The sequence below is a fragment of the Onychostruthus taczanowskii genome, unplaced genomic scaffold, assembly GCF_017590055.1.
Source record: "Onychostruthus taczanowskii isolate IOZ18803 unplaced genomic scaffold, ASM1759005v1 scaffold11, whole genome shotgun sequence".
NCBI lineage: Eukaryota > Metazoa > Chordata > Aves > Passeriformes > Passeridae > Onychostruthus > Onychostruthus taczanowskii.
Window position 1 is genome coordinate 1,233,926 of NW_024497629.1, and position 24,156 is coordinate 1,258,081.

At 37.4% G+C, this 24,156-nt stretch overlaps 1 protein-coding gene across 1 annotated transcript; it reads left to right on the forward strand.

The window, feature by feature from the left end:
- The first annotated feature begins 1,203 nt into the window (after window positions 1-1,203).
- On the forward strand, window positions 1,204-15,286 carry LOC121344997 (WD repeat and coiled coil containing). The gene is made up of 3 exons (XM_041421493.1): window positions 1,204-3,123; window positions 11,861-11,981; window positions 15,120-15,286. Exons 1-3 carry the CDS (start codon window positions 1,204-1,206, stop codon window positions 15,284-15,286), a joined length of 2,208 nt encoding a protein of 735 aa, XP_041277427.1.
- Window positions 15,287-24,156: the final 8,870 nt, after the last annotated feature.

Here is a 24,156-nt window from a genome sequence, read left to right on the forward strand (position 1 = left end):
TGATATTTAAGATAATTAATCCCACCCTGACTATTTATGCTCAGCCATACACACACACTGTCCAAGCTAACCCCAGAGAGGACTGTGCTGAGGAGGGGAGGATGGAGACACCCAAGGCAGGCCATCTGGCCCAGCTCTGGGCCTGAAACAACACAGCCCACCCAAACTGCTGTATCCTCCCACGGCCCCACTGTGCTACAGCAATTTATTGGTTGGGTCTTTTGGTCTTTGACAACTCAAGGATCTTGCAAGATGTTATGTTACATATTGTGGGAAATGCAGGGTTAGGAGAAACAGGAAATTTTTGGATTCCTCTCTGCATTCTGTCTGCATAATGAGAGAACAGCCCTCAGATACAGGTGGCTGGGAAGACCAAGAAAGAAATCAATATATATTGTGGCTAGGAAGTATGTCTCAGTAAAATGAACACAAATCACTAATCAGCTATCTTTGCTTCTAGACTATGTATTTGGGGCTTTTTAGTTTGGGTGTTTGTTGGTTTTTTTTTTTTTTGGTTTTTTTTTTTGGTTTTTTTTGTTTGTTTTTTTTTTTTTTTAATCTCACCTTCCTCTGTTCTCTTGCAACTACTAACAGAACAGAGCATGATATCCCTTTTCTACTTTCCTTTCATAGCCATTTCAGATCTTGTCTCTTTGAAAGATGCTGCCCATCACAGATTGCAATCTGCCTTGTACAGTTCTCAGTTATGTTTAAATCTTCTTTCATCCTTCAAAGGCTAGCTGAAAGAAGTGTCAGGTCATTATTTCAGGCTGTAGCTTAATACTTAGGCTTACCAGTATATGATCTCTCTCTTTGTTAAAGACCTTCATTCACTGAAGGTCAAGGTATTAGTGTTATTTTTAAATATATTCCCAGCACTGAAGAGTTAAAAATAGCCTTCTACGAAAACGCACAGTAATTGGTTAAACCTTGTTAGCAATCACATGAAGATGATAACTCCTCCCAGGAAAAGACATAGCCAAAGCAGCTTTGACATGGATTTATACTTAGAAGAGCAGCTGCAGGCCTCCTGAGAAGGAGTTCACAATATAGTCTCTTGGATTATTAGCAGAAAATTAGCAGCTTAATGCTGGAAAGGAAGTGAAGGAGACATGAGAAAAAAACTTTCTCATGGTGATCTGCAAGTGAATTCCATGGATTCTCTATTTTGGAACTATCCACATTAGAAAGAAAGCCTAAAAGATGGATCTGGGAAAGGCAAAGCTGCTGAGAACCGGCCTCAATGCTTTATATCAAGCTATCCACCCTGTGCATGGAATTGCCTGGACAGATGGGAAGCAAGTGATACTGACTACTTTATACTATCAAAATGGAGAGCTGAAGTTTGGAGACTCAAGCATTCTTGGTCAATTTGAACATGTGCATGGGCTCTACTGGGGCCCATACTGCTCTACAGACACCCCAGCTCTGCTCGCTGTTCAGCACAAAAAGCACGTAAGCGTTTGGCAGCTGGTCTACAGCAGTGCAGAGAGGAACAAGCCCTTGATTTCTCAGACTTGTGAAGTTGGTGAACCATTTCCACTGCTTTCTCAGGGCTGTGTCTGGCATCCAAAGAAGGAGGTCTTGGCTGTGCTTACAAAACGAGATGCTTCAGTCTTGCATGCCGTTCGTACTGACAATACGCGGGTTAAGGCAGACATCAAAAGCAGCGGACTCATCCACTGTGCTTGCTGGACTAAGGATGGTAATCGTTTAGTAGTTGCTATAGGCAGTACCCTGCATTCCTACATATGGGATAATGCTCAGAAAACTCTAAATATCTGCTCCTTTTGCCCAGTTTTTGATGTGGGAGGTTACATCTGCGCTATAGAAGCCACTTTGGATTTCCAAATTGCTGTAGCTACTGAGCTTCCTTTAGATAACATCTGTGGTTTCAATGCAGGCATTGCATTTGATGTGCCCTCTGGTACAGAAGCTGTTTCTTTAATCTCACAGTCTGCTTTGGTGCTTGGCGACGAGGAATACTCCATGGATACACGAAGAAAGTCCATAGATTCAGATAGATCAGGTGTTGATTCAGTTGCTTCTTCTTCATCAGGTCCTGTGGATTTGACCCATGTCCTTGCAAACCACCGTCGGTCTGATCCCAGTCCTCTCATTACTCTGAAACGCAAAGACTCTGCAGGAACAAATGGTCAAGATTCTTCTCACTTGATCTTGGTGACTTTTGAGAGGAAGGTAACGACCACCAGAAAAGTCACCATCCCAGGTATTCTGGTTCCTGATATAATGGCTTTTGACCTTAGAGCTCAGATTGTGGCAGTAGCCTCTAATACTTCTAATATTGTTCTGGTGTATTCAGTAACCTCTTCCTCCATGCCTCACATTCAACAAATCCAGCTAGAAAAAAATGAAAGACCAAAGGGCCTATGCTTTTTAACAGATAGACTCTTATTGATTCTGATTGGCAAGCAGAGGTTCCCTGATCCTAATCTCATTCCATCTTCAAGTTCAGACAGGTATGTAATGCGTCTTATGGTCAAAGAATTGATGCTGGAAGAAAATTCTTCAGCATTGCCTGAGGCTAAGCAGAATATGTTTAATAACTTTGAATCCTCTGTTAATATACCTGGGAAAAGAAAATTCTTTGAGAACCTCGCCACAGAAGACCAACCTCAAAGCAGGGAGTTGTTAATACCAAGAAGCACAGTTATTCAATCTCCAAGTGGCAGGAGAAGACTCATTGAAGAAGTAAAGAGCCCTAATTATGAGCAGAGCTCTTCATCAAGCGTGAGTGACCTGGATGAGAAAAGGCTCCCAGGTGACTCCTCGGTGGCCTTGGAAACATTGGATGCTGAACCTATGAATCGCTCAGTGTCTCTTCGTGGTTTTGGATCACCCAGCAGGATTTCCAGCAGACCAACATCCCCTAAAGTGCAGTTCAACATGATCCAAGAAGCATCAAATTCTCCCAAAAACAACAATTTGCCAAGTGAAAGGGGAATGAGTCACATATCTAGAAATTTAGAGAGACTTTGTGGCAGTTTCAATGAGTTACAGCTGAGTCTTTCTGAAATAACAGACTTCGCTAGGAACGGGAGGAGGATATCTTTAGCCTACCCGTGCTCCCAGGAACCGCCTGTCGTGCATGTCACCTACCAGGTAACATTTTGTCAGCTTAGAAACACTGTGGTAGGAATGAAATTTTTAAACAGTCTTGCATTTATTTAGCTTTAAATCAAGAGGATGCAGTTTATTCTCATCAACCCATAAGAAATGTAACCTTGGTTTGGAATCAAGCTTAATCTAAAACAAAATTATAATTTGTCATTGGAACAACAACTCAGGATGATGTGGATAGTTTAGAGAATACTTAACATGGGAGATTTGTCTGTTTATTCTTTGATCATGAAGACTTGTCTTGGACAATGGCTGATTTTGTATGCATCTGTCAGAGAGAATAGAGCCAGAGTTGTTAATCTACAAAAGGCTTATATTTTAGTTTAGTGCAGAGATAAGCTGATGAATGGGGGCTACAGTAGCTCACCAGAAAAGTAATAAATTTAAACTCAAATCCAGAGTCTGAAGATAGCCAGACTCACAGGAAGACTGAAGCAAAGTATTGAATCTCAATTTATGGAAAATTTAAATGGATATTACACGAATTTGGCTTATTTCTGCTTTGATTTCTCAACACTATTCTTTGCAAAATAAGATGTACTCAATTTGTAAAACACATAACCACTTACAATTTTCAGGGAAAAAACCCCTCAAACAAACAAAAACCTTCCAATCCATCAATATGTAATTATGATTTCATTAAATAAATATAAGAATTTCAAATCATCATGTTCCTATCTACCCCTGTTTTGGCAAATTTCCTCCTGGCTTCAATAAGAATTTCAAGTAAGGAATGTAGGTTGGGTAATTATTTCTATCTACTGTTTTTAATATTATTCACAGGAATAGTAACTTCATACTGATCAGATTTTTGAACATGCTGATGGAAGTGATAAAACTGGTACCCCTTTCAGGATGTAGATGCCAATTATAAATGCATTCTTATCTTCTGCAACATAAGCAGCATTATGTCAAAATAATACACTGCATTGTGATGATGGTGAAGCAGATTTTTCCTTTAACTTTAAAGGAATCTATGCAGACATCTAAGTACCCCTCCTTAAACAGTCATTAAGGGAGTGGTGACTCAATTCAATCATGGTCATTACTTTCTAGCAAGTGTTTACTTGGCATTTAAACAGATTCTGGTGTGTTGGGTTGTCTGGATAAAAGCAAAACTTTCGATCTGAATTAGTCAATAATTTAACTTGAACACATTATACAAATTCTGGTGAAAAAGTAGCATGTCTATTTTAAATAATTTAGGATTTTATTGGCCAAGAAGCAAGCCCTTCTGTTCTCCAGTATGTTCAAATTAATTTTGATTTCTTAACATAAATCAACTTATTTATTTAGCAAGCAGCCCTGTTTCTAGGAGTCAATTGGATTAACCTTTCCCAAGAGAAGTTTTATTTGTGACACATAACATTAATCTAAGATCTGAAGTCGCTTTGCACGTGCTTGCATTAGAAGTAAGAATTAGTTAACCTGTTGTTTTTCTTTGGAAAGAACAACAAAAAAATTAAGTGCTTCTAAAATATTGCTACAAAAACTATGTTTAGAAAGGAATACTTATTTATCTGAACAGGTTAGTTTCACATTAAGCCAACAGCAAGCACTGCTAGCTCCACATTATAATGACTCAAAAAAGTGCCACTAATGCCTTCCCACACACAGCTTTCCTGGGGAAGTCTCGACTAATGCCTTGTATAGTTCAGCCCTTCTTCTGAAATCTAACAGGATCACAGCATGATGCCAAAAAATAATGGAAATGAAAAATAGACTTGACAGAAAGGTCTACAGACAGACAGGGAAATATTTGCTTCATAGGCAGCTAATAATTTTCAGAGAAATAGTTGTTTTGATTAGTTTATATTCAGACATCTGAACCTTGTTCCTCCTTCAGGAGTTGTTTAGTGCACTGTGAGCTCAGAGACCAGCTGGGCTGTGGGTTCCAGCCAGACTCTGTGCTCCAGAGCAAAAAGTCAGGAAATAGCTTTATTGCCTTATGATATAAATATCAGCCAGTGGAAAACTTTCTAAGCTTTAGGAACACTGCAGTCCAGTCAATAATATCACCATTATCTTCCAGCTCTTTGTGCCAAGTGCATGTCTTCTTAAGTGTCTCTATAATCCCCAGCCTAGCAGAGGCTCAGACCTGACTGAGAAATCTATTGTACTAGAGAATACAATGATCAGAACTGCATAACCATATTTATGTATTTAAAATATATAATGAAAGTTTAAAACATAATAGTTAAAAATGTAGCAATAATTAACAAGCAATTATGAACACTGCTGTGCAGAAGCATTATTGACATATTTATGTATACTTCCTGTTCTGCTTAGGAAACTAAAAAGCAGAAACATTTATTACTTAATAATTCATAATGTTTGCTCATTTAACAGTCTTCAAAACCTTTGTTTATCCTGTTAGTGCAAGCCTGCCTGCAACTCCTCTGAAGTCACATCTATGCAGTGCTACCAGAATTTGTATTCTTTGTAGCCCATAGCCATAGAAGAAAACCACGATCATTCACACTTTGGAAATGTCACTGCACTATCACTTTTGTAATAGCATTCAGCCACCAGAGGTAACTTGATCATTCAACCCTGAAAAGCAAATATTATTGCTCTTTTATCACATGCAGGTTTGTGATTCAGGGGAATGTGGGAGGGCAGACAGACAAATGCAAGATATTAAATATTATTTAAAAAGAAAAAAAGGATATGTCACATATTTTTTTCTGTTTCATTTTGCAAGAAGATAATTTTATCATCTCTTTCCCTCAGAAAAGAAACAGCTGCAGAATATTTAAACTAGTCTCATTCAAAAGCTAATTACAGTGGAAATAAAGTCAATCTGGATCTCAAATTAAAGGCATTTAGGCAAACCTCTCCAGGATGAATAACATTCATCCTAATCTGAAGAATATCTTTAAACTCCTACTTTTTGTTCCCAAGCAGTATGATGTCAAAAGTTTATATCACTGATAGCATATACTGCATAATTAAACAGGAAATAATATCTTTTCAGCAATTAGTCACAATGACTTTCTTTTCTTAGCACAGACCAATAATTGTATGTAAGTCAATCTGATTTACATAGTATCTTCATACAATTTACTATGGGAAGCTTTATTGCCAGCTATAAAGGTCAGCTACAAAATAAACGTGTTGTTTTTGTTTTTACACACATCTGGAAGATGAACAGAAATGATCCAAACATATGGCAGTAAAGCTCTGATAGAAATACATGATGAAAAGAAGGGCAATATATGGGGGGCACAGTAAAATGAGCAAAGATGAGGCTGAAATGATGAGCTGTAATAAGACAATGAACCCTTCTGAAATCCAAAGGGCAATTTTGACTTGGGTTGAGCAATAGAAAGTAAGTAATGAAAATGATGGAAGAGGAAGCTGATATGACTGCTCCCTGGAGTAAGAAACTAGTCAGCTATCCTGAAATTTAGAGACAAGAGATTTAGGATGACTGTAAAAGAAAGACCTGCAGTAGTCAAGAGAAAGTGTGATTAATGCATGGATAACATTTTGAGCAAAGGTTGAGGAATGTGTGTGATTAATGCATGGATAACATTTTGAGCAAAGGTTGAGGAATTTGTTATGAACAAATTCTGTCAACAGCGTTCTGAAACTGATCAATAGCAGAAAAGCAGGATCTGTAGAGGAGACACAATTCCTTTTGTTAGAGCAGATGATTTGTTTTTGGATGTACAGGTGCAAAAGGAAAGGAGCACGTAATGTCGACAATGAAGCCAAGTTATCATACTGCACAAAGAAAGTAAAGATCACATGTAAAGATCATGGAAGCACAAAAGGTATATCTTTGATGACAATACACCTGAAACACTAGTTGCAGAACTATTAACAGAGAGCCAAGTGGAGAGAAATCCCAGCATTGTGTCACCAGGAATGCTGATGTGCCCTATAAATGCAAACTGCACTGGGATTTAAGCACCTCTGAGCACCTCAGATCTCTTCCACCATAAACATTTTACAGGCTTATGCTTCTCTGCTAGGTTAATTAAGGTTGCAATTGGAATGTCCCACATAAGGGTAAGGAAAGGAAAGATATCAGTTATCTCCACCACAATAAAAACAGAATGTACCAAAAAGCAGGCAGGAATCACAGCAACAGTAGAAATAATGACAGGGAAGGGGAGCAGTGCAAGCTGTCAAACCTAATGAACACTACCTGTGGCAATGCTGCACAAGGTGCAGTGAGAATGTAAATCATATTTCTCCTTCCTCTTCAATGCTCTCTTCCTTAGCTGTTTAAGTGTATTTTCATTGTCTTCTGGGACAGAACTCCCACATCTATCTAATCTACAAGCTTTTTCTCATCCTGCAGAATGAATACGGGTGCAAGGTAAAAGCAAGCTGACTAATGGGTACTAAGGTATCAAACATGAAATCACCAGTGGAGCACAACACAGCTGAAATCAAGGGTGTAAAAGAATGAAAACGGAATCCTAGACAACTACAGCATTATTCACTGTACAATGCATGTACTAACCTGATACCGTTCCCTTATAAAAGAACGGATTATTAACACACAGGGGATGAAGAATATTTAAAATACCTGTAATTCAGTACAGTACTTGAAATCATGCCACGGGGGAAATTACTTGTTCAACAGCAAAGAATAGGGATTAATAGAAGAAAAATAAGACAGTTAAGGAATTAGCTGCAGTGGAGATAGTAATAGTTGTAGCAATATAGAAGAAAATGGAAAAAATTACTAGTGGATTTTCTTATGATGGATTTTCAGTGTCATCTAAATGTTTTGTTAATGATCTGCTGAGTTATGCTTATAAAATCTGCATATGACATAAAGTCAGTAATATTTTCAGTAAAGGATCATGATTTCACACTTGTAAATTGATTACTATTATTTAACATCTAGAAAAAAAATTTAAAAAAGATTGAAAGTAATGACATTGGCTAATATAAAGTGCATAGTAATATATTTCAGGATCAAGAGATGAAATTTCTGCTTTTGTACAAGTTATATGACTACAAGATGACTGTAAATTTAAAATACAATACTGTTATGAAAAGAACAAAGGCAGTGAGTAGACACATCAGTGAGGCATATCCTTCAGCAGGTAAAGAACACTGGGCACACAGCTGGCAGGTCTCATCTGAAAAACATTTTACATTCCTAGACATCCATGGGCAAGAAGAACACACTGAGACTTCAACTGATTGCTAACCCAGTGTCAATAAAAACAAATCTGAGTGGTAGCACATTCTCATTTCCCTCTCTGTTTCATCAGTTGTTGAATTTAAGTTCATTAAGATGATCTCAGCGTGCAGGGGAGTGTAGGCAGTGCATTAGGAAATACAAGACAAATGAAGAAAAGGTCAAGAGCAGAACCAGCTCCAGCTGACTGCTCAGTGGGGTTCAGAAAAGAGAGAGAAGGCACATTCACTTATTGTACAGTATGAAAACTGCACATACGTGAGATATAATAACATCTCATCCAGGAATCCTTTTGCCTTAGTAAATGATGTTTTTCTCTTACATATTTGCAATCCAAAATGTGAGTTTTGAAAGACAGTTTGGCACTGCTGTGAGGGGCTGGCTGCTGCCCAAAACACCCTTTATAGGCTATAAAATCTGATCTGGGCAGGCTGACATGGGTGAGGGAAAGCAATTCTTGAATTGACCGTTTCTTTTTGCTGGGTTTTTGCTGAAGGAGAGTTGGACTCAATATACTACAGGAAGTTGGCTAAAGAAACTTAATCCAAAAATATATGCTAATGTATGTGGAAATATATTTGTTTCTTCTGTGATTAACATGTTCTTTGTCTACCAATAAACCTTGTTCTAGGATAAAGCAACTAACACAAGGGATTTTAATCAGGGAATTTCAAGTTCTCTGATTATTACTGGAGATAAATAACAAAATAGCAAAAACAGACATGGATTTGGGAAAGGGTGGATTACATCTAGATTTGGCTAGAAAATTGTCTTTGGGTTATGGCATGAAAGTGGGAAATGCCAAGGCAAGCTTTTAGTTGTACTTCTAACTCTGTCACAAATTAATTCCATGACCTTGACTAAATCTCTTAAGCTCCCTGTGTAATGGTATGATCATCTATAAAAAGGGGATACTAAGACTTACCTGCCTCACAAGAAGGTACAGGTTTAAATCAGTTAATCTGTGATATGACATGTGTGAACACATTCCTCCAAGAGAAGGCACATTATCATCACTTAAACTAAGCATTAAACAAAAGACTAAATAATTAGAAGATTATAACAGAGATTCTTGACCTGACAGAATTTGTAAAAAATCAAAAATAAATGTATAAACAAAAGATTATGACAGAGAAAATAGCTCATATGAACACTGACAGGTGATGAAAGACAAACAACCGAGACTTGATCTTTCAGGTCTGTCCTTGAAAAACTGTTTAGGATAAAAAATAGGTGTTGTGCAGTTTTGTGTATACAAAAATGTCTTCCACTTCCAATGGCTGTTCCAATAATAATGTGCAATGCTATATAGAAAACAAACTAGAACAAAATCATCCTGAGTATACATTTCCATTCAACTGATTTCAAGTCAAGACAGACAGGGCTAGATTATTTTCTGATAATTCTTGAGTTGAAGCATTTCTATGTGAAAAATGGACCACTTGGGTCAAGGCAACGATCTTGTCTCATGTACAGTCCATTTTTTCTATAATTCATGAACTGAAGTTCCAGTTTGAATAAACTCTGTTATTCCAACCTGAACTCAGGCAAATGAAATAATTGTTAGATGTGCTAGTCCACAATCTGCAGCAATGACAAAACTTTGCACAAATACCTGCACAGGCAAAGAGCACCTTTGCAATGCCTATGCAAAGCACACACTCACTGCTGAACATTCAGCCCATTGACTTTCAGGTGTGTTTAGGTTCAATAGAATACAGTACTACATAACTTGGAAATACCTAAAAATTACAAAGAAATTTTCTGATATAGTTACAGCTGTAACAAAAATTGATATAGGTTTATGACTAAGACAATGATACTTTCTTGATATATTCCTTAGGTATGTCCTTTATTAATCATGTACCAGCAAATTTCTGGTTGTTTTGAATGTGGAAAAAAGATGAGAAGACATCTGAAAGTTGGAAAGTTCATTTTTTTAATGGAAAGATATTTTTTATGGTTCTTATTAATAAAATAAATCACAAATAAATAAATAACAACAATCAGCCATAGACTATCTGCATGAGTAAATTACAGCAGAGCAGGGGAAAAGACATTTGCAACAGTCAGCAGACATTCTGATTTACAGAATTCAATGCAGTTGCATGACAGCACAGATACTGTGTACAGAAAAGTGAAAGGGATTGATTTAGAAAAGTTGTTACACAGCAAAAAAGCACACGTTCACAGAGACCAACTGTCAAAAGACAGCACAATTAGAAATGAAGATGAGCATTACAAGAGACATTTATTTAGTCAGAGGTTAGATTACTGTGCACACAAATTGAAGATGCAGTTGTGAATTCATTCAACCGTAAGTTTTACATTAACAAGAAAAATTCAAGGGTGTGAAGTAGACACAGACAAAGTAGGACTGGAACAGGAGTTAGAATAGGTGAAATCTTGTCAACCCATTCTGAAATATTACCTTGGATCCCTTTTGAATGTATGAAACAGAGGGGTCTATGAAATTGGGTAAATAGACTGTCCATTCATAACAAATATGTAAAATCTGGGGGTATCGCAAACATAAAGATGCCAAAGAAAAAGAAACAAAGCAAAACATAATACATGGAACTTCACAGTGAGAAAGCATGGAAAGAACAAAATGAAATTCACAGGACAAAGTATAGAAATATTATTTAGCAATGTTATTTAGAAGAAAATGTCCCATTCACATCTATTTCAGAATGACATTGAGTCATTGGAAAATTTTCAATGTTAAAAGGACTTTTAAATGATAGCAGATAGAAAAATGTAAATTCAAATATATATCCATTCCATGACTGTAGTAGCTCAACAATTTTTTGTCCTTGTACCTTGCAGTAACCAGAAGGATGAAACACAAAGATGTTGATTCTGAAGGCCACCTAAATTTCATGAAGCACAAACAAGCCACCTTTATATTCAAGTGTGTTCTTTCATGGAATATCAGAGCAAATTCTGATGCTGTAAATCCATACATTCCCTCTCTCTCAAAGCAAGTCACAGGATTCCCAAGCTACCTTGATGTAACAGCTTTTCAGAGAGGCTGTTGCTAGGTCCAGTGTCTCTGCAATACTCCCTGTGCCAAAATAACCCTGAGGTTATTTTACCAGGGTGGAATAGCTGCCCAACGGCTCTCAAACCCACCCACACATACAGCTGAAACTGAGCAGAGTACTCATTTACTCTGGCAGCATCTGGAACAACATTATTCCAGGTATGATACATTCCCTTCCACTGAACTGGCTTCAGGCAGGGAGGCCCAACAGAGACACAGACACACAGGACAATACACACACAGGGCTGAGGCAGCTTCGAGCTGCAGAAGCTCACAAAGCAAAAACCAAAGAGGCATTTTTATCCTCCTCATGTGGGACTATGAGATTGTGCTTAGAATGGTCCTGCATCCTGATGTCATCTATAAACCGTAGGAAAGACAAACAAAGAAAAGGCAAAATTACTAAAGAACTGACAGGAGTAAGAGCAGAGGAGTGGTTATAAGTACTCGCGCTCAATGTCTAAGCCATTAACTAGATCTTTTCTTTTACATACACGGATATGAAGAAAAGCTTTTCAAATGGATCAGTTACTGAAGAAACAAAAGATGTTCTCCTCTGTGATGGCAAGATCCATTTGAGTTTAGTCCAGCAGCTGTTTGATCTGCCTGTTATTGAAATGAAACACGGTACGTTCTTTTTATTTCTGCTATCTGGTTTCACCTGAGATTTTTAGCATATAAAAGAGGCATTTGTGATAGAATACCCCAGACTTCAGTAAACTGAGCTAACTAACTTCTTTTTGCAAGTGTATGTTTTCCCTTGTCTGAAATACAGCAGAGTCTCTTGAAATCATTTAAATGCTAAGTAACTGCAAAACTACCTATTAGCAGAGTAATATGTTAGGTGCCTCTGCAAAGGAAGGCTGAGAAAATAATCAGTACACTGTGTTACCTGGAAGTAAAATTGCTTTCCTGAAACCTTTTGGCACTTTGCTTCACCCATACTTACTAGCATGTCTCACCCCTAACAACAGAGTATAGGTTGATACATATCAAGTAGCAGCATTTGGGATTATTTGAATGTAAGATAAAAAATTAAGCTCAATGTTCCTATTTGCCAATCTCCCATTTTTACTACCCACCACTGATTAACTCATAAGGACAGATGCCACAAGGGGAACCCTGAACCCAGACTGGCCTCTGAATTGCCTTGTCCCTGTTTGTTCCTATGTGACACCCTGTCAGCAACACACAAACTGCCATTTCTTAGCCATTTCTCTACAATGCTTCTGATGGCTTTTCTCATCACAGGCTACCACGATCCTCTTTCTGAGGCTGTTCCAGAAGACAAGAACATGCATGTTCCATATTTTTTTCAAGAATCTTCCTTGACTGTGTGGTGCAGTGGAAGCATATATGAAAAAACTCTACTGCTGTTGAGTCCTGAGCTATTTCCCAGCAGGCTTCTGCAGCAACATGATGCAGAGCTGCAGGGCAAGGAGGAGCCCATTTTTGGCCTGTATATCCAGCTCTTGATTTTGGAAATAAATGCCTGTAATAAACAAGGGAACTGAGAAAACCTATTTTCAGCTCTACAGAGCAGTTGAATATTTAATTAGCAGAACACCTCTCCTCAATTTCATGTATTAGAATTCAGAGATATTTAAAAAAAGATAATGTCTCAGAATCATCCTAATGTGTCCCTCTTTCTGCTCGGATTTTCTGATATTGAGTCTGTATGCTTTCAGCAAAAACAAAAACCAAAACAAGAATCTTTCTAAAGCTCACCCAAATCCTGCAAAATTATAAGGTTTGGAGCTGAAGCAGTTGTGTAGGTTGTTATGCAGTCTTAGATGGTACTTGCTTATATTCCTAAAAGTTTCTTTTGACACAAAACATAAATATTAAATATGAAGTTTAAAAATATCACTCCCGTCCTTTAATACTATATAATTTAAGGGTATGTAATGAAGAGCATGCTTGTACTATAATGGTAGCCTGGCATTTATTACTATGAGTAAACACTTAACCATTAATAGATTGGCAGGAAAACCTTCAGAACTGTAAGTCAAATTCATGTGCACAGCAATGCTCTTAAGATCATCGGAGTTGAAAGAGCAATGAGCTCAGCCTCATTGTTTGCACTTTGAGCCCAGGACTGTAATACCATTACCTGTGCTAAACAGAGTCTGTTGTGTGGTGCCCTGGTAGCAGCACACAGGAATCTCTCTTTTTGGCATATCATAATAATTGTTCACAGTAAAAGGGCACTACACTCTGCACATGGTTTTTCCATTGAAGTATTCTGTGGGGTATGCTTCCAAGCAAGTGTTATCAATAACACTGAGAATTTCCAGCATTTTAATGGGTGAAAATAAGTTCCAAGAGTCTGACACAAAAATATGCTTCATCAATTTGATCAGCAATGGAATATCCATTTGGACATTAGAACTTCCTCTTTCAGGGCCACTGCTCACAGAATCTGAAGTCTGTTCAGATTTAGAAAGAAAGTATTAAGAGCAGAAGATTAAAGATCCATGGTTTGGAAAGACAATCTTCTTATGATGTAACAGGTGACATGACAACATACAACCATCCTGCAAAAGTGCTTTGTTAGTGGTTAAAGAAGGAGAGATTTACCTTCTCCAGGAGCATGCTTTGTTATGACTGACAAAAAATAAGAATGGTTCATTTGGATTTTCTACAGCTCCTTTTTTCACATTCCATTTTAAAAACAGTTTTATATTCCAAAATCTAAAATCCCAACACAGAACCTAAGAGGGCTTTCTTTCCCTCATATCCCAGCTAATGCTCCTGCTCAATAATGACAGAGCATGCTCTGAGGAAAGTGTGTCATATAAGGGCTCCCCCAATGGTTTTAAGTTGCCACAGATTTTTTTTTCATACAGTGTCAAACTGGAAAAAAAATAGAGAATTCACTTTTTTTCTATGAGAACTGCAATATCCAGAAAAAAAGAAAGTCAGATGAATCACTAAAGAAAATAAATATAGCTTCATTTTTAAGCCAATTTGCTAAAAAAAGTTTAAAAAAAAATGGGGGGAGGTTTATTTTCTTCTGTGCAATACAGAAAGAGAATCTAAAAGGTTTTGAAGTATTGTGGTTTTTAAATCTTGTCCCTTTTTTCAGAAAAAAAAATTAAAAATGTCATCCATATTTTGTTCATTCTGTTTAGGAGAAGACTCTATAAATAATTAAGAGACAAGAAATTTTATGTAGCAGCTTTTGTAAATCATCTTTTGTAAATCATCCTCAAGGTGTAACTTTCTTCTATTTGCTATATGAATTTGAAAACACCTAGAGCAATCTTGGTTTGACAGTAATGAGATGGAGACCCCTACACCTTTCTAGAACAAGTACAGCACAATCATTTTTGTTGAGAACTTTTCCATTTTTTATAATCTCTTCGTCATTTGGGTAGAGCAGATGAGTGAAAAGGCTAAGCAGAAGTAGATATCATTAAAACAAAAGTCAGTATGGAAAGGCTGGCTGAGTTTTCAGAAGATGAAGATACTTTTAGTTTATTAGAACTAGCAAAGATGCACCTTGTGTTTGAACTTAATTTAAATAAGGGACAAAATGCCTCAAACCTTGCAAGACCTTTCACTTAGCCCCTCACTGCATTTGCACAAAGGTGTGTTGAGCATGGATTGCCAGACCTTAATGTCATTAGTGTAATAAGGCTTTAGTGCACAAAAAGAAACCCTGCTCTTGCCTGCATGCTCACTGACTTTTAGAAACGTGCTTCTACATTTATGTAACCACAGCAGTGCACTCATTTTCTTTTTCTTGCTTAATTTTTGTAGGCTCTTCTTGGATTGTGCTCACTGCAGACAAGGACGGCTTTGTGCCATTAATATTCAAAGCCACACAAGAGATAATCATAAGGGATGGAACTGACAGTTCAGAAGTCTGTGGAGGTCACTCCCACAAAAAAAGCATCCCAATGCGACCACCAAGCAGAGTGACATAATTTCTGAACAAAGAACCCCAATGACCTTCTTTTCTCTTACAATACAGAGACATTCTGTGCTCTCAGACACTGAGAGACTAGAAAGCTGTCTTCACTACTTTCCATGTATTGTAACTGTAAAATCTGTGGCATGGTTACACTACAGCTACATCCTTGGGTTGGCTGGACCCTCACTATTCCTTTGGAAGGACTGGACCTACAGTGAAGTTCACCACAGCTGCTGTTATTAATAGCTGGAGCCAGGAGACTATCGTCTACTTTGACTGAGGTCAGGATGTTCTTGGAGGAACAGTATTATGCTAAAATCATGGAGTAACAACAAATCTAGCTGGTGCAAGTGTACAGTTTAACATAAAACCTGAAGAAAATACAACTAATGAGCTTTTATATTCATTAAGGAAAACCAAGATAGGAAAAGAAAAAAAAAAAAAAAAGAAAATTGCTTCAGCCTCTTTTCTATTACAGCTGGATCCCATGGAAACCTGCAACATTTTCAGAAATGCCTAATTTTTATATGAAAATGTTAAATTACTAAAAAGGCTGCATCACTGTCTCCTGTCACTGTATTACACAGCATGCAGATTTATATTTGCATACAGAAGAGAAAGAAAAAATCTTGCAAGGTAAATTGAGGATCAAAGATGTTGAATGTAAATTTCATGTGGCTAAATATAGGTGTATACACTGAACATTTCATCTATGCTCCTGCATGATCAGTCAAAAAAAGAAAAGCACTTCTACAGCAGATTTTTTATGCCCTAACAGAGATTTCTAAAACTGATTGTGGTGAACTGTCCCTGTTAAATAAGTAAATAAGTGCCTGTTCCTTTCCCCTGACTGCAAACACAAGCTGGGGGACTGGTTTGAACACAAACATTTGCTTTTAGCCAGGTGAAACTCACCCTGAGAGACAAGAGACAACACAGATAGAGGTGAGAGTCAGACGGCGGGTCCATGGAAATGAAACTGTCGTGAATGTGGTGATAGAAATAGACATAAGGGAAGAACTTAATGCACTCCCTGAGTTTTCCTCATTGAAATGCAGAGAGAAGGATAAAGTAGAGTGAGCAGCCATGTGTGCAAGGGCATTTTGTACTGCTGGAACCATGGAAAGTCGTGCCTGCTTCACCCTGTACAACCAGGGAAACACACAAGGAAGGACACTTAAGTTACTATTAGGAGTTATTTTTCATACTGTGCATTTTGGGTCTTGTTTATACTCTTGGGGAGTCTTTTTTCCCTTCCTGGGAACTATGGCAAGCCCATTCATAGGGCACAGATATTAAAATCCAGTTACAATACTTCACCCCATACAAAGGCTGGACCGAGACAGTAGAGCTACGCTCTGAAGGACCTTAATGGGTTTGGAGGTTTGGCATTAGTACCATTGCAGTGATGCAGACAGGAATCTCACAAGGAACTATTTCAATTCTTGAAAAAAGTAAACAATTTCATTGAATTAAATGTCTTCTTCATGCAAGTATCCTCCCAGGGACAAAAGACTCATCATTCTAAATCACCTACAACCGCAGGCATGCAATACCACGGACTATATTTGTACTACCTTGTTTGTAAAGATATCTTTAAGCAGCCTCAAGAAGCATTCCTCATTGTAAAAAAAAAAATAAAATCCTAAACAACAAATAAATATGACTTTTTAAGTATTAAACACATCAGTTACTTTATAGTTATTGGGTTAATTGGATTTCCTGCTTCTTTGCATTAGAATTGTGTTCAAATGGGTATTTGTATTACTACTGCTTTAAGAATTTGATGTAAGTCATGCTTTCCTTCACTGAAATCAGCACAAATCACTGAAATCAAATAAGCAACACGATGGTTCACAGACATAGCATGGTGAGGGAAGACATGATCAGATTTCTAAAGGACATAGCACATTTCAAGGCAGCAGATGTTTCTAATCCTGCAAATACCCTTGAATAACATCCTTGTGTCTCATAAGTCTTGGGTATTTACAATGCTTATGTTATGGCCAAGCAAAATAAAACTTAATTATAACTAACTAGAGTGGTGGGAGGATCTGTTTTAGAGAACTACTTAGGGACAAATAAAGGAAAAAACTGCAATGAAATTTTTTCACAAATATTATCTTCTATGGGTGATAATCCCATAGTTCAGTCCACTCAAATTGAAGCTAATGAAGCACAGAAAATGCTACAGGGGAACCTCTGGGAAGGTGAAAAACAGAACTAGCAGAGATCAGCAAGTATCCAGACATTAAAGATCCCTCAGAACTTGTAACCAGACATTTCTTTGTCATTCTGTCATATGACCATTTTAGCTTTTAATGCATTACTCTTCTATAAAACAATCTGAGTGTCGAGGAGATCAGAAATTAAAAGAGATTCTTTGAACAGCTATCAAAGTTTGGTTTGGTTCTGTTTGGTGGAGCTAAAAAAGGACAAATTTTCAGATGACAAAACAGTTATTTTCAGAGAGTAACTAGCTGTAAAACAAAAAATTTTAGTTCTGTGATGCCTAATGAATTTCTGGATTTGTTATATATTGGTGACATTGTTTTCCCTGCTGTATGATTCAAAGATTAAGTAGGAGCCATTCTACCTGAAAGTGCCATCATCAGCCAGCACAAATAGTCTGGTAACGAACAAGGATTCCAGTTTATTCTTTTGGACACTTAAAATTTTATAGGAAGGCTTAGGAAAAATACTGTACATCAATTAAAATTGTATAATGTTAAAGAATAGAACAGCTCCCACATTTATGAATATGCTGTTATGTAAATATGTTTGAAAACAAGGGTTTAAATAATATAGATACACTCAAAAATGAACAATAATTGAACAAAGAAATATTTTTTTCCAGGTTATGATTAAGAAGAGCAGCACAGTGCAGAGTTATCTTATCTAGTGTCTGTCACAGGGCTGTAAAGTTAAAATTGAAAGCAATAAAAGCACTGGAAGAAGTGCACAAGAGATTTATGCAAAGCAGAGGATAAATGTTCAGCTTTGGTTTGGATGGAGAACAGATGGAGAATCAGTGAAGTAGAGAGATAAAAGACAACTGTTCTATTAAGCACAAGCTGTACAGAAGATATTTGCAAAAACAGTGATAAAGGCATGTGGAGAGAGAGAGTTTGTACTAAACAAGCTGAGCAGAGAGGAGATTGTGAAAAGGACAAAAGCATAGACTAAGAAGCCTTCACCATCCTCCCCAAATGCTATTTTGCAGGGTCAAAATCGATCAGTGTAGGAAAGGGGAGTTGTTCAGATCATCCAAACATCATGAAGAACCAACCCCCTTTTTTAGCTTCTTTCACCAGCAGAAAGGAGAGTCACCAGAAAGGAGAGTCACCAGACTGTCTGACAGAAAGTCACCAGAAAGGACAGTGCCCTCTGGAAGAATAAGGAGACTATTGGTGTTAAGTTCGTGTCCAGAGCCACCCAGCAGGGAAGTCTGTAGTCTGTAATTAAACCAGAGGAAAACTAGGAAGACTAGGAGCTTAAATTAGAAGTGGAAGCAGAATGACGACACTCAGTATGCCAAACCAGTGGCACTCAGAAGTCTAAATGGGGTACCAGCTCCTCCAAAACATTTCCCCTGTGGGGAATAAACAACATACCACAAAGTCTAAATTTCCATTTTAATTACTCTGCATCTTTAGCCAGCACATTTATATGCATCTCAGTATATTTTTAGGAATTGCTACAGCATTGCTTAAAAGTATAATCTGCTTCAAAGTCAAGTTAAAACTCACCTTACAGCTTCCATAAGTTGCCTGCTAAGCATGCAACAGTATGCTTTCTTTTCATGATTTTTTTTTTTGCACTGGCCCACTTCTTGAGAAAATGCTAACTACAGAAGTTCTGTATTCCACATGAACTTTTTCTTTTTTGATTTGTAAAATGGTTTCATGAGAACAATAATAACAAAATATACAAATGAAATCCAGCAAAATCAAAACAGTCTGAAATTCTGCTGGCCAATTTATGATGCTGACTTTACACAATGAAATATTATTTTGTTATTCTTTATAATAGCTAAAAAGTGAGATATCACACCAGGAAGTGTATAAAGGAGGTCCTGCATTACCCTCAACTAGTTCTTCCATTTTTCCCTCTATTACTCAAGAATAGTATTTTCTATACTCATGTGAATTTCTTTAATATATTTTCAACCAGTGAAATATCATCAACAGTATCATCAAGCCTAACTTCCTTTCCCCTGATTCACGTTTTCCTCTGTATTTCCAAGCTTGGATAATGAACTTATTTTTAGCTATTTATCCTTTCAGGTTTTCCTGCCTTAACAGAAAACCACAAGCCCTGGACCATTTTCCCACCCAAAATGTTGCTGAAAAGTCCATCTCTCTAACCCAAAATAGTGCCAATTATTCTGAAGTAACTCCTGTCAGACGTTTATCTAACTTGTTCCTTAAAAACCCAACATACAGTACCTGTTAGCACTAACCCATCCTTTAGATCTGAACTCATCTGACCTGACTCTTAAGCATGTGAAGTTAGGCAAGGTAAATCCCAGGAGTTATGAAATTTCACACATGCAAGTATTACTTTATTTTCCATTGTCATACACAACTGAAATTAACTTATGTGTTAGTGGTTTAACGTTAATACCAATTTTATATATTTATATATATGTAAGTTAGTCAATGTTATGGTTTCATTTTTTTCAACAGACTGAGGCAATTTGAGAGTCTTGATGTTAAATGCAAACTCACTTTGCTGAGGTTCAGTAGTTTCTGTCAGTGTTATTATCTAATGGATAAGGAGAGAGCTGCCATTACCCCCCACCTAATGACATCGATGTACCGCTCATTCGAGTCTCCAAAGTGGGAAGGATCCACCCCTCTTGTGCAGGTACCATGGCATCTTACCAGCCAAGGCAGCACACAGCCAGGAGAGCATCCAAAAACCACAGGATGACACTACAGACAAAACCAACTGAAACTCTGGGCAAATGCAAACGTTTAGGTCACTTCAGAGGCAACAGTCACTTCCTTCCAATCAAACACACTTAATACATTTTGAAAACATAAAAGGCAGTATAGAAAGACACAGTTCCCAAGCATTTTATAAAAACAGTACAAAATTCACAATGATTTACTAATTTCAGATGTCAAAAAATGAACTTTTGCTGTGTAGGAAAAACTCTTTATGTCCTTACGGAAATTTAGCTGGAGGTGAAGTTTTCCAAAGCAATACCAGTGACAAGACTTCTCATTCTCTGTCGGACCCCTCTTCATTCATCCTGCAGTCACTGGATGGAAATACACAGACCCAAACATTTATGGGGTTAAAAATACCAACCAAAACACTTTTAAAGTGGATCCATTTCTCAATCCAACCCACAGCTCAACTGCACAGTTCTACCAGCATAGTAGGCAGACCAACAAATACTAACATGCCTCCTGCTATCATAGCTCATTCCTTTTATCTGTCAGTGAATTCCATGTCTCTCTAAATATCAATAAATTTCTTTTTAATTGTAACACTTCAGAACATTTTCAATATGGCTCGTTGCATTTATTACACATTTCCTAGCTTAGCATAACACCATCTAATTTGTGTAATGCAAATTACTTCCCTTGCTAACTTTCCCTCAGAAACTTAGTTCACCTAAGTCAAATAAAGAAAAGTCAGCACACTGGTTCCACTGCAAAGTTTCCCTTACTGTCAAAGTTTCCCTTGAACTTCAAACAAGTCACAATTTCGTTCAGTTTGTAAATACTCTTATGCTCATGTAACTCGTACACAGCTGTCATCTCCATTTCCATGTCTACCTGTCCTCATTAACATTTTATTTAGATATCAATGATATTGCTATCAGCACAAAATGTAGTGACACTGATCTTCCTTAATACACTGTTATCTCAAAACATTTGAACCTCTTAATAGCATAAAAGAAAACTGTGCATGAAAACAGTCTGCCAGAAATGCAGGATTAACGTAAGCGGCAGCAAAGATCAAAGAAGTGCTTTTGCAGATTAGTTACATAAAAGGAAAATAGAAAATTTATCTGTAGGAGCCAGAAGTATCTAGGACTGAATTGTTTACAGGAACAAGGAAGGGTTCTCACAGCAACATTTACAGAGAAGAAGAAAAGACGTGTATATATGGTGACACAAGGAAAAGGGAATCCAGATGCCTACCAGAAAGATTAAGACTTGAACAAAATCTCTGTCTAAGATGTTGTTAAATATCTGTAATTATGGGATTTGTGCATCAGCTTGGTTCTGGATTAAACACAGTTACAAGGATGTGTAATTTAAAAGAAGATACCATTTGCTCTGAAGATGTATGCCTGGAAATGCCCTTGCAAAGATTATTCCAAAGGAACACTGTCATATCAAAAATCCTTGTTTACAACATGGCTGATTTGCACAACTCAGTTTTAAAATGGAAAGACTCTTAAGAGGCTATCTTATTTTCAACATACATTATGCTACTCTGGTTTTATGTGTTATTTGTGGTATACAACAAACCCAGAAGTCACGAGACTGATTTTTACTTTGTAGCACTTCCACAGCAGCACAAGAGTATTAGCTTGGCTTTATTAATTAATTTTTTATAGAGCTTTATTCCAGAGTCTTTACTCCAGGTCTGGAAGGTCTGTTTTGACTAAACACAGTTTAGATCCTTGTTTGGGGCAGCTGTCTGTTAAATACTTGAAAACTTTTCTGTCCATTAGGTCTCCCTTGAGTTTCCTTTTCTCTATGCAACACCACTCTTCAGTTTCTCTCACAGACATCCACCCTGGATCTCGTTTCTCTGCCCTATGCCAGCGTGCATTGTCTTTTTCTGAACTGCAACAGAGAGGGCAGAACTCAGTTGAAGGCCTGTTTCAGACATGGAAAAGCACTGGTGCAGGTTTTTACACACAGAAAAAATAGGCTGTCACAGCATGAACCACTGCAGGGGGTGATGAATATTCCTGTTTGAGTTTTGTACATTTCCCATGCCTTCTTCCCGGTGTAGGAAACAACCGTGTGAAAACTAATATACACAACATTCTGAGTCTCCTCTGTCTCTACAACAACCAGCAAAGTGTTGTACCTGTGCAGTACAACCTGCTAGGGCAGGCTTCAGGAGACCTGCAGTAGTAGCTGCTTTAGGAGAGGTGTGGTAGCTGCAGCTGCAGAGAAAAGCAGCAATTCCCACCCTGTCGCTGCTCTAATCTCCAAAATTTGCACTGATCCTCTCCATTCCTCAAAGCCTGGAGCCAGAAGGAATCTCCTGCAAGACTTCATGCTACAGAGCACAAAATTCAATTTTGCCTGTGCTGTGGAAACACTGTGACCCCGTCTGGCTGTACTCAGCCAAGCCATGCAGACACAATACAAGGATCCTCTTCACACAGCCCCCAGCACTGTCTGACTTCTTCTGACCACATGATATTGACTCAGGACGAGGCAATTTTCTGCAAAATTGCTCATCACATATTATTTTCATTACTAATCAGCTCCCAGAATGAAGAAGAAACATTTTTAATCTGACAATAAAAAACACATAAAACATCTGTTTCTTTTAGCTGATGATCGTAGGCTTTACCATATCATATTTTAGAGGTCTAAGTTACATAGTAGTGCCTCATTACGTTTTTCCATTAAGAAATACAATTATGAGATCAATTTGCTCATTCAGTAGTGTCCATAGACTGGATTAAATATATATATGTTTTAAAATTATGCTTATGAAGCTCAGAGAAACTCTCTTTAAATTATTCTTTTCCCTTGTAGCATCATGTTCTTTAAATGTGTACAAGTTCAGTAAGAGCAAAGAAAAAAATCTAGAGTGCAAAACCAGCAACTCTACATATCTCATCACAACCATTTCACCTTCCTTCCCTGCTATTCCCTCCCTCTAGAAGGTATTCATAACTCTTCTGTCTCAGACTCTCCTATATTCTTATTAACGTTGTGTTTCAACTAATTTGAAAAGCAGACACCCAAATGATACAACAAATTAAGTTATGAGAAGGCAAATCTGCTCTCCATGCAGGGCCTGAGATCAGATTTGTGAGTCTGCTCAGTGTTTAAGGATAAGCCTGACTCAATGCAATCACATGTTTTTGAAAGCCAAGATGTGTGCTTTAAATGAGCATGACCACAGGAAACAATTTCTCTGATTTCAGCTTTTTAAACACTTTTCCTTGCATAATTTCATTGAGCCATTTTCTACCTTACAGACTTTTCCCAGCGAATTCTGCGTCGTTAAAACCCCCAAAGTCACAGACACATCGTATGTATCAGCAATGAACAGCTTGGAAAGTCTGGAAAAGAAAGAAAGAAAACCAGAGATGTTTATTTGCAGTACAGCTGCTGAGGAATAACCACTGTGCCCATGCATATTGTGGCTGTGTGACCAGCCATGGCTCATGGCTGCTGGCCAAGCAGCCTCCAGCCTTTTTCATGCTGTTCTACATGTCAAAATAACCAGGCTGTGGTTACACAAATAAGACACACACTGTTGGGCATGGAAATAAACAACTGGTGTAATAATAACTACCTGCACACCATTCTGGCACTCTGGTAGGTTGAGTCAATTCCATTTCAATGGAAATATTATTTTACAGATTTTCAACTAACTCTGAGATTTTGTGATATTTTCAGTTCATTTGTTGAACTCTATTAGCATTTTACATATAACACATTATGAAAATAAGTCTTTAAAATACTTAATTGTATAATTATATGCATAGGAAACAAAAATAGACATTTACCATGAAAATGTCTTTAAGGCATTCTTAAACAGTGGTGTCTGTGGTTTAAATGTTTATTTCTGTCTATTAATATGGATGGTCAATTTAAGTTTTATATTTAAAAATAGTGAAATCATTGCTGTTCAACAGAATTCTTTATGAGACTAAAATTA

What these genes read in the sequence shown, in the direction of transcription:
- LOC121344997 (XM_041421493.1), top strand. Translation starts at nt 1,204, where the DNA reads ATGGATCTGGGAAAGGCAAAGCTGCTGAGAACCGGCCTCAATGCTTTA. An exon ending in TCGTGCATGTCACCTACCAG is followed by an intron (nt 3,124 to 11,860) that starts GTAACATTTTGT and finishes ACGGATATGAAG; the next exon opens with AAAAGCTTTTCAAATGGATC. An exon ending in TGTTATTGAAATGAAACACG is followed by an intron (nt 11,982 to 15,119) that starts GTACGTTCTTTT and finishes TAATTTTTGTAG; the next exon opens with GCTCTTCTTGGATTGTGCTC.